Source organism: Chamaea fasciata, unplaced genomic scaffold (assembly GCF_029207755.1).
Source record: "Chamaea fasciata isolate MVZ Bird 193981 ecotype frontalis unplaced genomic scaffold, bChaFas1.0.hap1 SCAF_3, whole genome shotgun sequence".
Classification (NCBI taxonomy): Eukaryota; Metazoa; Chordata; class Aves; order Passeriformes; family Sylviidae; genus Chamaea; species Chamaea fasciata.
In genome coordinates this window covers 69,591,235-69,608,005 of record NW_027094088.1, presented here as the reverse complement: position 1 = coordinate 69,608,005, position 16,771 = coordinate 69,591,235, and the positions used below count along the sequence as shown (strand labels likewise).

General features: G+C 36.4%; 1 protein-coding gene across 1 annotated transcript in view; it reads right to left on the bottom strand.

Annotated features, from left to right (window-relative positions):
- Positions 1–16,771, bottom strand: part of SEC63 (SEC63 homolog, protein translocation regulator) — a 58,273-nt gene that overhangs the window by 17,124 nt on the left and 24,378 nt on the right. Inside the window, exons 6-11 of the mRNA XM_066179460.1 lie at positions 13,523–13,581; positions 12,735–12,785; positions 10,142–10,250; positions 7,588–7,682; positions 4,851–4,983; positions 3,591–3,683 (exon numbers count right to left, since the gene is read on the bottom strand). Of these exons, the coding sequence (XP_066035557.1) occupies positions 3,591–3,683; positions 4,851–4,983; positions 7,588–7,682; positions 10,142–10,250; positions 12,735–12,785; positions 13,523–13,581 (540 nt within the window). The remainder of the gene's footprint in view (positions 1–3,590; positions 3,684–4,850; positions 4,984–7,587; positions 7,683–10,141; positions 10,251–12,734; positions 12,786–13,522; positions 13,582–16,771) is intronic.

Here is a 16,771-nt window from a genome sequence, read left to right as displayed (position 1 = left end):
AAGGAGAAATATAACACACAAGTGGAACTACTTGGCTAGACAGACAGGTAACTAAGAAAGATGTAACTTCAATCTTTTTAAAAAAAGCAGCAATGGAAAGATTAATGTCCCAACCAAGTAACACTACATTTACTTTCCATCTTAACCAGCTTCCACCTCCCCTGTAATTTTTTTGGATGCTGCTGCTAAGGAAAGTCACAGGATTCTTTTTTAAGTTAAAAAAACACACTGCAAACCAAGTCAATAAAAAAATCCTAAATAATCTCTGACAAACTGTCTTTTGCAGGAAATTCACCTAGAGCTTTGAGACCACAGAGCACTAGTCAGAGCAGAAAATATTCTCTTACTTAAAGGATTGACTCATCATCCACATGACAGCAGAAAAATATTTTAAAGTTGGAAAGTTATTACCTTGGTTTCCTGACAAGAACACAGGTCTTTATATTCCCTGAGAGTGAATGTAAGGACAGCACAGCTTTTAACATCCCCCAAATCCCCCTATCATAAAATTAATGTCATTGCTGTACCTATTTTTACAGCTTCTGACTGTCAAATTGCACAATACAAGATGACCTTTAATGTACGGTTATTAAATTGACCAAAAATACAGAATCATAAAATAGTTTGCCTTGACCTCAAATATCATCCAACCCCCTGCCTTGGGTAGGGACACCTTCCACTAGACCAAGTTGCTCAAAGTCTCATCCAAGCTAGCCTTGAACACTTCCAAGGGTGGGGCATCCACAGCTTCTCTGGCAACCTGTGCCAGCGCCTCCCCACCGTCACCAGCAAAGAATTTCTTATCTAAAAGCACCCTCTTTCAGTTTAAACCCAGCATATGACACTAAACTAGTCAATCCCAAGTTTAAATGCAAATTTTAGTTGCTTGTGAAGGAATGGCATCCACCTGGGTCAAGCCATAACCTCTTCATTACACTGCAGCTTCCAACCCGAATTAAGGAACATGCTTTGACTGGACAGCTGAAAGGACGCCTGACTTCTGCAGACACTTACTGGAGCACATCCCATGTTTTTGGCAGCAAACACCTCACTTGGCAAGGCAGCTATCTACTCATACTTGAGTAGACAGATCTCAAGGAAGCCATGAAAATAATTTACATCTGCTGGTTCTCAGGTATCAGTTAAATTGTCACAGAACAATGGATACAAGCAAGGGATGTCAACAAAGCAAAGCTAAGTGCCAAGATTGAGAAGATTCATATTAAGTGTCTTTCTTCGAAAGACCTGATTACAAGGTAAGCATAAATAGCTGCAGACATTTTTAAGCTTCTAACAGCAACAAAAACATTTCAGAATATTTGAAAGACAGGAATGCAGCACAAAATGAGACTTCTCATCCCACTATCAATTTCGGTTTCACAAAGTATGATTTGTCCCCAGAATATTTCTTTAGGTAGTATTAACACATGCCATTACTTTTGTACTTTCATAGAGCCAGGACTGCTGAAAATCTATGACTAATTGTAGCATGTGATCCTTTTATGTACTATGTCAAGGTTGATTTAAGTGAAAATTAGAACTAACCCCAAAACCAACTGCAGTTAAATTTTAAGCCACTTAAAATTATGATGACAAATACAAACTTAAGCAAAGCAGTCTCTTTAAAAATTTCAATATCTAACTTCAATTTTATTAATCTTAAAAAAACACAAACGACACAAAACCAAACCAATGCCACCTTTACAATTTCCAGTTGTTTCCCAGGGCGACACAGTTCTCTCCCCATGCACAGTCATCAAAAACAGGGTCAATGCATTTCATTTGCCAAATAAATAGTAAGTAGTAAATGCAGTGACTTCACTTTAGACCAAAGACCAAAATTCTGAAACTGTTTACCTTGAAATCCCCAATTTCATTATTGTTTTTAATGGCCGTTAATGGCAACTGTTGGGTACCACTTTCTCTTTTAACACCATGTGCTGAGAGCACTGGCATGGAAGCAAGAGCAAATGTTTGGTTGTTTGGTACAAATTTCTGGCTACTGCCACTTTCAAACTTTGGAAATAATTTTGAGAAAAGCTGTTAGAGAAATACCAGACAAGTCCTCAACTATATCCATGACACATACCTACTTTTTCTCCAAATCTAGGGAAGTAATTTCTACCATAATGACAGCTATAAATTCTCTTCCGCTTTCACAAAATGATTGAGGCTGGAAGAGGTAATGATAATCTCCGGAAATTGTTAGTAGTAGCAGTTGTTCAGATTTGGTTATAAATAACCATTTCACATGCTAACAGAAAATTAGTTTACACCACTGCATTTCAAAATACTGTCTTCTTTTATTTTAATTCAAGTTAAAATCTAAAGTTCTGGGAACTTCAAAGCAATTTATTAAGAACAATGCATTTATAAATATTTATTTTACTGTCAAATTAAGAAAGTATGTCTGCGTCTATTCAGAACTAGAGCAAAAGAATACAGCTACCTGAAGGTCATTTAAGTTGAAAAGTATATAATGCACTCTGTTCAGTATCTTATTACAGCTTTTACAAGAAGAACTATAGGTGTTGCTCATTCTTCAAAGACTTCCAATTCTGTTGTTTTGGTTGCATTTTGCACAAGAGAAAACAACTATTTGCTAGTTGACTAATATATAAGTAGGCCATCCAGGCCATCTTAAAGGTATTTTTCAGAGTCTTGAAGGATTTTACAGTATCTCAGAGGTACAGGTATTTTTTTACAAAACACTATCCAAATTAAAAGAAAAATAATCTAAGTTAGCACACAACATCCTTATCTGCCCACATCCCCTCCCACTTTATTTTGTTACGGAGCACAATCTCCAGCACCACTTGCAATAGATCTGGAAAACATCTTCCCCAAAACAATTCTCATTAAAGAAGTTTTGGTCTAGTAAAGATCAACCAGTAATTATTGTTTGATAGCAAAAAAAAAATGATCACCAGTTTGACATAAAAAATGCCTTGACTGTGTTTAGTGCAATAAAGGAATGATATCCAAGTCTTTGCTTCCTTGCACTGTAAGGAACCATCTTCTGAGTAACCGCCTTTTTACAGTGGAAAGAAAAATGCTTAAATATTATATTTAAATTAAATTATAATTTCCATGGCAATTACAGCTAAGCACCGGCCCCTACAAGCTCAGAATAAAACTACATAGCAGGCTAAAGAGCACAGAATTCTGATATGGAGAAATATGAGCAACACACAAAGAAATAATGGCAAAGAAATTATCTAAAAAACAAGAGGCATTCATAAGAGGAGAGAAAAAACTATAGAAGTGCAAATGGAAAGAACACAAGTCTTATACTAAATGCTTTGCTACTGAAAATGAACCACATCTTCAAGAAAAGATTTTCAATTGCAGTTAAGGAGAAACTTTAATTGCAAAAATTAGAAGCAGGACACACATACTCAGGATTTCAGAGCAGAGCTTGGCAGCAGCAGCACCATTTTTATCCTCAAAAACTCTCAATACAGCAAAAGAACATTTAGGCATTTCTAAATATCACAGGTTAAGTTTCCCACAAGAACCAAAGACTTTATGAAGTATCATAGTGAAGAAAACATATTTACTGGTTTTAATTATACAGTTTCTTATCTTACCTTCCCTGCTTCGAGCCATTATTATTAGTTGGCAGATCACATTAATCATTTCTTGGAGTAGTGCAGGACTCTTCTTAAGGATAAACTGCTGATCTGCAAGATATAACTGGCTGCAATTATGCTGTGCTACTTCTAGGAAAAACAATCAGTTCACATGAACCAGATCATTTAATTGGCATGGTCTTCACTTCTATTCATTCTTGTATTATGGCAAAAATGCCGCTTTATTCTCACTGACATGTCCATCTGTAACATTCCTTAAAAAACCAGGAAAATGCAAGCACTAAGAGGAAAAAAACATTGTGTAGCAGCTTCCACACCAAATGAAACAATATTTATTAGACCCGTCTAAAAAAAAAAAAAAGCAACAGGATGGCATAAACAATTTACGAGTCATCTTAAAATCGCATTAATTCTTTAAATAATCCCAAGCTAAAAACAGGATTTTTAAGTGAAACACCAGTTTCACAAAAAACATTATTTGCAAGGTATCAACTTCTTTGAATGCAGTTCTGTGAAGTTCTAAGGACAAACAGTAAACTGAAAAGATATTTTTCATGACTTTTAAAAACTTATTATTTTTCTTTTGAAAGGAACAGAAAAATTTGAAGCAAAGCATTTTCCCTGGTTTCTTAGTTTGGATTTGGTTTTTTTTAAATTTATTTCCACTAAAATGTAGAACATCTCATCTTTGCTGGTCAGCCTAAAACTATGGCTTTCATGGCTGAAACGTAAGAAATGCATTTAGAAACATTTTTGTTTGAATATTTACAAGTATTAAAAATTCCAAAACACAAATCAAAGCTCACAGGTAACTGATATTAAAAGTTCTAATCTTGTCATCTTTACTTCACATAGTGGGCTAAAAACCTCCAAAAATAAACACACATGGAAATGCCACAATGAGCAGCATTATGCTGATCTTGGATTTCTTTGCTCTGAAAAGCAAATATACTTTATGTTAAAAAAATTTATTCTATTATAAAAATCAAAAACTATTTATCTAAGCCATATTTGCAGCCAAAAGTGTTAAAAAGTAAAATATCAGTATTGCAGGGCTGTCAGGAGAGTGAGTAAATGCTGAGTAAATGCTAAGTAAATGCTCGATAGGGTCAGTGAAGTTGAAAAACTAAGCAGCCTGCATAGAGACTATTGAGCAGAGATCCATTCAACTCCTTCTAGGGCAAGAATCAAAAGTACTGTAGCGTGCAGCATCTTGCTCTGTTTCCAGTAATATCCAATTAGGGGAGAAGCCATTACCTTCTTCAAGGACCTCAGGAACTTGCATCCGGGCAAGATGAGTCAACAGCAGAACTCTGGCTTTCAGACTGTAAGGGTAGGTGAGAGGAGGCTCATTCTTCTTTAAATTTATGCCACCAATTTCTCTGATTAGCTAAAATAAAATAGTTAAACACAAACTGCTATTTTATTGCTAAAGACAAGCAAATACAGGAGAACAGTTCACAAGGAAAAAGAAGTATGTTCACAAAAGCAAGAGTTTAAGTAACTTTTCCTTAGAAATTTCTGCAGAGATGACCATTAGCCATTTTTATTCAAAACCCAGCTCCAAAAAGTTTAAAAGTGCCTTTTTATACCTTTTTTCAATGTCTGAACGAGGGGGTTGTAAAGATTTGCAGGCAAGAAACTTGTCTTATGGAGCGTTAAGTAAATTTGTATTGACAAATTAATGTTTTCAATATCTGATTTTATTGCCGAGGTTTACTAGATTCAACCATATTTCTACGGCATTTACATTGAACTTAATATGCACAAGCAACAGCATCACCTTGAGACCTTTCACCCATCTAAAACACAGCAAACTTCCCTAGAAATAATTTCAGGTAAAACAGGAAGGAGGTTTACAAGCCTGCGATCCCTGGTAGGCTGAAGATCAAGTATTTTAACTTCTTTATAAATCACACCAACTTGAAAAAAGTGTAGTGTTCTTTACTCAGGATGACCTTTCCTGATCCCCACAGGACCAAGACCCACAGTTCAAATTTTATTCTATTTTATAATAGAATAAAATTTTTACCCCTACTGAGTAACAGTAGCTCAGATAAAGTAGCATTAGTACATGGCCCAGAAGCTTCAGTTTTTAGCACAAAAAGTTACCTGACAAGAGATAAAAATTCCAAAATCTCAAGACAAAAAGAGAACTTTGGGTATCAACAGCTAAGCTATACCAACCTTTGACCAGTCTCTCCCCACACTTGAAAAAAAATCTTCTGACAAGAAGTTTCTTATAAGCATATCCTGGTGTTACACCAGATCAAGAGCAGTAAAACTTAGAAAGAATTTTGTGAAAAATGGGAACATTGATCATGGCCCCAAAAGCAGGATACACTAGCAGAAGTTATAGAAATACCCTTCTGTGCTTATGCTTCAGTGAATTGTTCTGCCATAGAGTCAGAAAAAAACCACAGATGACATTGAGTACTGGATCTTTAGAAAAGGAACAAAATCTGTCATAAAATGCAAAGTCATGCACTTTCATACTAACAAGAACTGCAGCTCAAAGATGGGAACCTGTTAGCTGGAAAACAGAGATACCCAAGATGGGGAAATCTGAAAATTTACTGATCCCACTCTATTTGCACTAAATGGAAAAGAGTATGCTGAACCTGATTCCCTGCAGAAATACAGGAACAGTAGTGCCACCAACTAAGGCACTGTTAAGACTTAGCATACTTAGAATACTGCAGACAATTCTAAGCAGATAAAAAATAATGTAAAATTTAGAAATCTATCAACAGGGAGCAGTACCCTGTTCAACACATAGCAGAAGGAGAGAAATGAGCCTTATGGAAAAGAGAGGAATGAAAGAAAGCAGCTTTTCTAGTTTAGCAAAACAAAGACAAAATGATAAGTAATGGGCTATTGCTTCTGTCTACAGATGCATACGAATACACACAGCAAGAATTGTTTAGACTCCAGAAAAGTGATGATAAAAACCAAGGATATAAATTGGTCACAAACAGGACTCCTAATCACTAGAACAGCTTCTCAGCAGGATATGGTTACAGAAGGCTTGATTGCCTTTTAAAAATTGCATGGTTAAATGTAAAAGGCCTTGCAGAATGCCAGCGCCAGCAACAGCATGGGTGAAGAACCACTGATCAAGGAGATCTTTTCCAGCCTTTTGCTCCCATTGCTGAAAAAACCCACTTTACTGCAATTCCATCCTCTACTCAAAGTCCACAACATGATAAGGAATTTGTAAAAGAGACAGAGACAATTAAGTAAAAGAAAATAGGCTGAGATACCTCTTACATTTGAGTCATGTTTAAAACATGAAAATTCCATTGTGTGCATGTAAAGGTTAAATCTTTGAGACTATTTCCCTCTCTTTTTGCCAGCTTGCAAACATTTTCATTGGAGCATTTTGTATACTCTGCTTTAAAGTTCTTCAAGTGTTAATTTCCCACAAGTAAGACTTTCTAAAACCCTGCTGGTAAAAATTATTTTATTATTTATGGCATCTCTGATGCCACATGAAGCACTGAATGGATATGAGTATAAAAGGCAACCAGAGGGGAACAGATATTCATGGAGGAATCTTCACAATATTTAAAGACATTACTAATTCAGACATCAGATAATTTTATTTTATTATGTTAACGCACTCAACCAGATTTGTGTTAACGATTTAAAAGAACATCAAATGGTGATCACCTCCTTATGTCAATACTCAAAATTTTTAAGGATTAACACTCTAATTTCCTATTTACTTCATCCCTCCCCAAAAGCCCAATGCAGCAGCCTATATACCACACCAGTTCCATCTTATATAAGCATTAGCACCATTAATGCTATCTTTTCTTTTAAAAAAGTTTAAATCAAGTCTAGCTTCTAACTCCTATTTCTGAAGGGCTACAGTTGTCTCTCTACAAAGTTAATGCCTGAAGAATTTGAATTCTGTCAGCTGGTCACCCAGAAGCATCACCTCCCTCTTCCCTTGAAGGGGTCAATTAAAACTTCTCTTGCCATAACTGACCTGAGGTATCTGGATGTTGTCTGCTGGTCTGCTTGTCGCATCTTTATTGTACTGAGGATCAAATTCAGATGCCCCTGCTAAAACCATGATGAGCCCTGCAAAGACAATTGCAGTCAGATAAAGAAAATGTCAACATCCTAAGCCACCAACTGATTTCTTCAGAACCCTCAGCCATAAAACTTACTCCCATTCCTCTCCCAACAACCATGAATATCCATGTTCTCTAGTTAATGGACCAGTTACTACTGCCACAGGGCAAAGCAGACAGGAATCAATGTCTGGCACCAGACAAAAGAGATCATTCAAGGCTCAGTTTTGGACGGTATCAAGTCCAACATTTGACACTTAATGTCTTGAAAAAAACATAATTACACTTCATTAGGACTAGCAGACATCACTGCACAGCAGTTTGACTACTTCTGCATGCTCACAGAACCATTCCTCTCAGCAACCCATGTGCCTGCAGCAGCACCACAATGTGTATGGAAGAGGGAGGCGGGAAGGATAAAATTTCAGCTCCAGTTTCTGTTCAATCAGCATTGAAACTTTACCTAAACAATTCTTGTAATTATTAGAAAAGCAGTTCAATAAATAATCCTACAAACAAATTGCACAAGGATGATGGACTGCTCTTTTCTCAATGTGATTAGGAAAATCCATATTACCACAAAACATTCTGTAGTGTAATTAAAATGAAAGCCCTAGACAACTGAATATTTTAGTCCCACTGTGAGATTCCTGCTCATGAACATACCAGACCTCTCAGCCACAGACAATCTGAGAGAGCTCACAGAATCATTTGCACCCGTTAAAATAACTTCAGCAGTAGTTACTCAAGCTTCCTTCTTAAATTTTGAGCAAATGCTCTTAACAAGCAAGTCAAAATTATTTTTGCCTACCTGCAGTGCCCAGTGAATTCAAACTACTAACAATGAGTCAAGTTCCCTGAGCATCACTTTTCATTTCCATTCTCGATTATCTATTCACTTCCTCAGCACAGCATATTGAAGACTTCAGATGACTATAAATATCTTCCCATTATTTAAGATCAACAACTGTAAATCTCCAGGAAAGGAGATTCTGAAAGTTTGTTCATCCTGAAACTTGAAAAAATACCTTAAAACAAAGCAAGTCATGGAGCTTTGTCTCATCATTTCCCTAGCCTGGTTTGGTTACATTTGCTGACACTGATATACCACACTACAGTGGAATTCACAACCAAGCAAAAGCCTTACCTGATCACTGTGTGGTTTGTCTAAGCCACCTCAGCTGCACCTTAGTTTTTATTCAGACTGCACAACAGACCTCAGCAGAAAAAACTGACCTGCCTGGGATCCTGGAACTATCTAAAAGTGTTAAGTCCTTAAATAAGGACACTGAAACCGACAGTTAACTTTTAAACCAATCTTTAAGAGGGACAAGTAAGCCTCAAAGCTGGGTTCTGAGCAAAATTCAATATGAAACTACTGTTAAGAACAAGTCCAAAGAAAGAAAGTGATCTCCCTAAACTTCTTAAGTCTCACCTACGCTGTCTTTTCTCACCTAGCTGGAGACAGGAAAAAGCATAAGAGTATGACAAAAGAGAGTATGAACCAGTCTGAACTAATCCCACACACAAATTCATGTGTCCTGTGAATAAAAGAGTAACATCTTCCCATACTCTTAGTCCCTACACTGTTTGGATCATCTGTGCAGTATTTCTGCTCTGTAGGAAAAGGATGGATCAAGAGCAGATTTCAGCAATCATCCAGCAAATTTAAAGCTGAAAAACAGTGCAATTCAAAGGAGTAAGAAAATATATTTATGAATCCTTTTTTAGAAGGTTTTTGGGGGTTCTTCTATTCTGCTTTTCAACTACTCTGAGCATGCAATTTAGTTAAATCCAATCTAGAACTAAGTAGTACTGTGCCAATTCTTCAGGCCCATTCCAGCCCCCCAAACTGAAAGATATAATTTTGCACCAACAAAATGTATCTACAGTTTTGTCCGGAAAAATGGCGGAGTTACTCCTTGAAAATCAGGGTGTAGACAAGGAAAGTTAGTATATTGAAAGCTACAAACAAGTAACAAAATAACATAGAATTTACAGCAAAATATTTTAACAGAAATTTGGCTCTCTATTCTAACATCTGAAAACAAGAAATGCTATTTCATTCTTTATGAATATAAAAATTTTATGAAGCCCCTAAAACAATCCCAAAGCCTGTTTTTTTACACTAACAGAAGAAAACACACAGATAGAGGTTGGCTCCTACTGACAACTGAGGGCTACAGGGAGGTCAGCATTTTTTTCCCAACATACAATACCCCTTTTTCTTTGTTTTTTTATGTATACATAGACATAAATATAGATCTCTACAATTCCCTCTCCCAAACATTTGTCTTCCTACAGAGTATTCTTCACCTGCAATGGAATTAAGTTTTAAAAACACTTTAAAGGAATCAGAAGCATTACTTTAACCTAATTAAGGCTTATAAAACAGAAGTATTTTAATGTCAGCAGACTGACACTTCCTGATGAACACATCTATAGTTGAAGAAGCCTTTTACTTACGTTTCATGTCCATGTTTCGAGTTTTATAGACAAAATATGTATATATTTGAGTTGTCCGAATGAGAATCTGATCTCCACTGTATCGTATTGATCGGTACCACCAGGAACCCTGAAATATTCAACAAGAATAGACTGATGTCAGCTACAAAGAAGCATCAAAACAGCCACACTGCATGACCTCATGTCTGTCAACAAGCAGGTAACTCAGCCCTACTGATATTATCTATGTTGATGTGAGCTGAATTTCAGAAAGGAGAGGGAAACAAAATATATTTGCTGACACAAACTTTAAAAGCACACTGATAAATTCATCTGAGAGAATCTAATGCTGAACATTTTTAAATGACCTCTAGCCTAGAGAAATCTTCCCTAGCACATACACCTGCACACATATACACTACTTGGTTTATTTCTGGTGTTCTTTTAATAAATCCACTAATCCGTAAATTCACTTGATTTACCACTTTCTATATATGATGTAGTAACCGCTTACAGTGCAACTCAGCATGCAAATCTAGTTTAGGCAGGCCAAGACCAAACCAAGAACAAAGATTTCCCTCGCTATGAGAAAGTTTGCAAAACTGTGATTTAAGCCACCTGATCACAAAATGTATTTCAGAAGGGGCATCTGGAGGTGGCATGGGGCTCTCGCTGTAAATTTTCCAAATTAAGCCATACACCTTCAGGTTGACAGAAGAAGAGCAACACTGATAATTGCCTAATTAGCATTACCCCAGTGACTCAGATTATGGAACTCACTCTACAGTGGTTGTACTCTCTAATATATTTTCAGAAAAATGGCATGCTGCGTTATAAACTGCAATCTGTTCATTAAACTCCTCCCTCTAAGCAAAGCTCATTAAACATAAGAAAACACATCAAAGGTACTCCTCAATCTACTGTGAAATTTACTATCAGTAAAGAGCAACAAGCAGTAAAGTAGTAAGTGATGCTTACTACTATTAGTTTAAAAATAGTGAATTTCCCCACTATGGAAAGAATTCTGCAATGTACTTAATTATTTGTGAAATACTCAAGGACTGGCTCTAACAAATTTTTTAATAAATTAGGTTTGATTCCTCCATGAATAGATGACTGCTAACACATAATAGTACACAACTTTCTACAATGTTTTTCTGCATAAAAAATAATTGAAATCCCACAGTTGTCAAATACTTGTAAGAGAAGAGGTATTGGAAGAAAAATGTAACAAGTTAATCCCAATCTACGTGAAAAAGGCTGCCCGAACTGCTTCTGCAGATACAGCTCCTGTCTCTTGCCCCATGTGCAGGACATTATTTAGGTCAGTGGAAGTCTGGAAAGAACTACTGATCAGTACTGTCCTTTTTCATTAATCTGGATTCAAAGGGTGGAAGTATCCTTACTTTATTTTAGATGCCCATCAAACATAGGATGACTACATTATTTAAGTTCATCTTCTTTCATAATTCATGAAAGAGAAACAGACCCATTTAAGGCATGAAATATCATGTATGCCAACTTTAAAATGAAATGATAAAATAACTTGCTCCATAAAAATGACCATTCCTCTTCACTGGCTAATAAAAGAAATTTACAGTGACAAGTCTGAACATGCAAGTCGACATCTGGTATGGGGCAAGAAGAGGCAGAATATTTCTTCTGTGCTCAGAAGAACATTTCTTTGTACCAACAGCAAGGTTGTTTTCCTTTCATTTGAGCTATGATAAACCTGGTGTAAATCACTAAAAGTATGTGTATACAAAAACGCATCAACTGAATCCTTAAAGGAAAGGCATGAAAAATTTGTATCCTGGATTTTAGACTTTTTATTTAGCCATTTGTTGAAGTCAGCACATTTAATCTTCTAAACTAAACTTTCAGTTACACAGAAAGACACAAAGGGAAGGGATAATGTCTCTCTGAGTCTCTGCACACACTGATGCAAGCAGCTGCCAAGACCTCAGGACACTTTTTCAAATGAAAAACCTTCTTCTCAAGAACATGAGGGGTTTTTGGTGTCAGTTTTCTGAGTCTTGCTTCATGCATCCCAAAAGCACAATCACTGGTCAAGGGACATTGTTCAAAAGCAACACTGCAGGGCAAACCCAAGCCCTGAAACAACACTCACCTATCAACTGATTCCTTACACAAAGCAAAGTCAAGGGCAGACATCTCATGGTGTACAGTAGATCAATAAAAACTGAAGTTATGAAAACAAGGGCAGCCAGGAAAAACCAAATCAACTACCCGCTCTGCCTGCAGTAATCATTCTAACACCACCAGCTAGAGACATCACAGTCTTTACTATAACACCACTGAATATCCTCTTGAGCTCATCGCTTCATTAATTTTCTTGAGAAAGAAGCTACAAGACAAATTACATAGCTTAATAATTCCTGTGATATCCAGTATTTTCCCTAGAGCCCCCTCTCTATCATGGCACTGCATTTTTCTGGAAACTCTACAGCAGCTACACTTTTTTCACAGTTGAAGAGAATACCACCTTTTAAAAATCAGTTCACTTGGTGAAAGGCAAGAATGAGAACTCTATGGCTAAGACAGCTTTGTTTACAACTTGGTTACAGAGAGTAGAATATCAGATACTACTTACCACAACAACTGGAAGAATAACCATAAATGCTAATCCATATACAAACAACACCTACAGAAGAAATACGAAACATACTGTATTAGATATTGTGGCTACTTAATACCGCTCTTGTTCAATCTTTATTCTAAAATACAGTCAAGTAGTACTACCACAAGCTTACTAAAAATTATCACAAGCTTATTGCATAATAGCTGTCATTACTTCTGAAGAGAAACTTAGCAGTAATATAACTAGGTATCACTTAAATAAGGAGTGTCAGTTTAGTGTGATTCACACATGGATCAGTTTAAATGATTTACACACTGACACAGGTCAGTTTCTTTAATAATTAAAAAGTTGGCAGCTAAACTGTGATGAGTAGACAGATGATCAAAAGAAATCAATTGGTTAAGAAAAATACCTTGCAGCAACAAATACAACAGAAAGAACATTTAGATACTGTTTGATTAGAGCATCACTACCATACCAAATGGAACTAGAGAAACCCAGCCTGCAGCTCCAAATGTGTTTCCTAGCAAGAGCAAACACACTTTGTTGCAGGGTGACCACAGTAGAACCTCACTGCCATTGGAATGAGATCCATCAAAACATATTCATACTTTAATCTCAATTGTAAGACATAAACTAGTCTAACACTTACGACTCCTGAAATTTGCTTCAAAGATGTGCACTTGGACCAAAGTATTAATGTGTTTTGACTAAAAGTGTGCAGTATTAAGCAAATTTTCTCTTTTTCAAAAACACTTGAAAGTTCACCTTAAAATCTTGAGCTAAGCAAGCTAACTCACCAAAATTGAATTTTTCTGATCCACAATCCAAGCTGGCAAAGCTATACCGAAGCTTGTAGCTGTAGGATGAAAGAAAAGAAATTCATTATAAAATATAGAGAAATGTTTTTAAAGTCACATTATGTCTAACAGAGAAAAAAAAACACCAACCCACAAAAAACCTGGTTGTGTTTATTACTTCAGTAAGCAAAAATTTAACAAATACAGCAAAATCAGGAAACAAATTAAAAATATGCCAAGTATGCAATAACAGGACTTAAATCCAAGACCTGAATACCAAATATTTTAGCTTAACATATTGCAGTGAAATATATAGGTAAGAATTTTATATATATAAAAATTTCACAAATTGAAAGACTTATGAGTTTTGCATTGCAGAGTTTTCAGCAGTTTAAATGCATATAGTAAAGTAAGCAAATGAACTGCAAGAAAATGGTCTGAACAAATCATTTCTATAGGAAGTCCTATTGGTTTGTCCCTCTAAGAATGCATTCTAAGCTGTAAACACAAAACCCTCTGTCAGTTCAAATTTCTCTGTGATTGGTAAGAAAGAAGGAAGAACACTTTTCAATTCAGAAGAAGTTAGGCTACAGAAAATAGAAGACATGATTTTCTAACATCTCCAGCATACAGATCTGAATAGAGAGTAGCATAAAATAGCTTTTCAGACACAGGTGGTAATAAATTACATTTTGCAAACACTATTTATCCCAATACTAAGAGTTCTATGAAACCAGCAGGGAGAAGAAAAGAAAATAACACTTTATATATTTCCAGGACCTGCTTAAAAGAAAAACAACATGCCTTCCTTAGTACTAGCAGTTATCCATGAGGAGCAATGCCTTTAATAAGGATGGGCTACGATCCCTATGTAGTTAGGCACTACACTGATGCCATCTCCAACAGATTGCGACAGCCATCAATTCAGATAAACAGTTGTTATGCACAAGCCTAATGGGACTGCTCTAAGTTGAAAATTATATATTCCTTGAATCTCCAATCAAACACCTGACAAGCCTGACCACACCTTAGCCTTAAGAGTTCAACCAGATGATACCCAGTGAATTTACCACATTAAGTTACAGGAAATGCCTTGCTCTGGAGAAGGAAGATCTCCAGACTCTAATCTGTTAATAATTATGGATTTTTAGAAGAATCTACTAAAAATGTATCTTTTAGTGATGGAATAAATTTCAGTTTACCACGATATTTTTAACCTTTAGGACTGTAGCCTCAAATTGTTCCAGGAACAGAAGTAGTTCAGTACAAAGCTCTTTCTCTTCTGGTCTGAGAGTCTCCTCACCCCCACTCACACTCACTGAGCTGAAGCACCAGCAAATACCAAGGGGAAATAGGCCTTAATCATAAGGCACTTCAGTAGACTACCTTTACACTCCTCAGATCCCTCTCACCTGCTTGTGAGCACTCTTTGAACGATTTTTCATTTACTTTTAGTAAAGGAGCGAGTCCTGCAAATACAAGAACCCCTTGTTTGCCTACCTCTGGTCTCACACTGTCTCAGCAGGATAAAGAGGAACGCTGGCCCCTGTTCCTCTATACCGGGGTGGGATGTCCACAATGAACTTGATTGGGCACACCTAATCCTAGATGTGCTCAGCCCAGAAAATACCTCTATGAAGGACTGTATCTATCCTTTGTCTATACAGAACCAGTAGACTAGAGTACATAGCTTGGGTACATGTTTTTACACTACAGATGTATAAATAAAAAGAAGATGAATTTCACTAAATTAGAAAGCCCCTTACACTTAAATGTGGAACAAGGTTAGAGAATAGAGGAGAGAGAAAATTTAAGGGGCTTCTCCCACCTTCAGATGCCTCAAACAATAATAAGAGGTCTAGAAATAAACCAGAGAACTCTAATTCCACTCGAGCCTGAGGTAGAGTTTTCAGAAGAGCAGGAGGCTTAACACTCACAGTACGAACTGCTAGCCTGCCAAAAAATCATTTCATTTTGCCCTCTGGGAATCCAAAGTCTCTTAGGTTTGTGAATACAATCACTAAGCCAGCCAAGGATCTTTGTGCCTTCTCAAGTTTTGGTTGAGTTGTCTTTTGAAGTCACAGCTTCAGGTCCATTCAAGGACACTGACACAACTGCCTAACTTCAAATCCTATGCCTTGTCAACACTAAGTGAGTAGCTTATGGATGTGAAAAACAATTTAGCATCCAGAAAAGTCCTAGGAAAGCTATTAAAATTTACAGTACCATTTTGCTGATATTGTGACAGCATTTCGAAAGAAAGATTTTATCTGTTTTTTGTAGCAAAAGGGATAGAAACCTCTTATTTGCCAAGTAAAGGAAGCATTAGAAGCTAGGCGCTGATAGAAATCTGTTATGCTATAAAACACAATGATTAAAGAAGCTAATCCACCTCCTTAGTCCATCAGAAATGCCTTTGTCAGACTGTGATTTAGTTGGCAAAGCCATTTTTTTGAAGGAAGAGGGAAGATTTTTTTTTTATTTCTTTGAAACACCAGTTCAAAATCTGGGGTTGGTTTTTTGAACTTTAAAAATTAATGTCCTGTGTTGGGTGGATATAATTCAGAAGAATTTACAGCACAGATGACAGAGTACCCTCATGTAATCCTGTAACTTCAGAATTAAGCTACAAATTCCATTTATTATTTCCAAGATGGCTATAACTCATTCCACACAGATACGTTGTATAACTAGCCTTAACAAATGGCGGGTTTCCACTTTGCCTGCAATGAGTATCAGCTAGAAACATGCAATACTTTTCCTTAGTAGGCCACTTAAAGAATCACAAAGGTGTTTTACAAGCAATTCACACAACTGCAAATAGGGAAAAAAATACTAACTTTCAGTCTTAAATTCATTTAGTTTGGATCACCTACTGTAAAACTTTGATATACCAACACCAGGATTATTTTCATGTAGCTACCTGCCCAGAAACAATATCCCCATGCACATCCCTTCCAAGTGTGTTTATTGCACTACAGCTAGTTGTTAATTTTTCAATATACACCTCTAGTATTTGATCATAAATACCAAGAAATGTTTAAAATCTATGTGTTTCTATTTCTTGCTTATAGCTCCAATAATATTGGCAAGTCTCCCCAGAAACTTACTGAAGCTGACTAATCAAAAAAATTCTTCTCTTTTTACCATAATAGAAAGTTTGAGAAGTGTAAAGCAAACTCTTTCATGCCCTTCCCTGCAACCACCCCCAGAGCCAGTTTCACAAGCAAAGAATTGGTCAGATGTGTT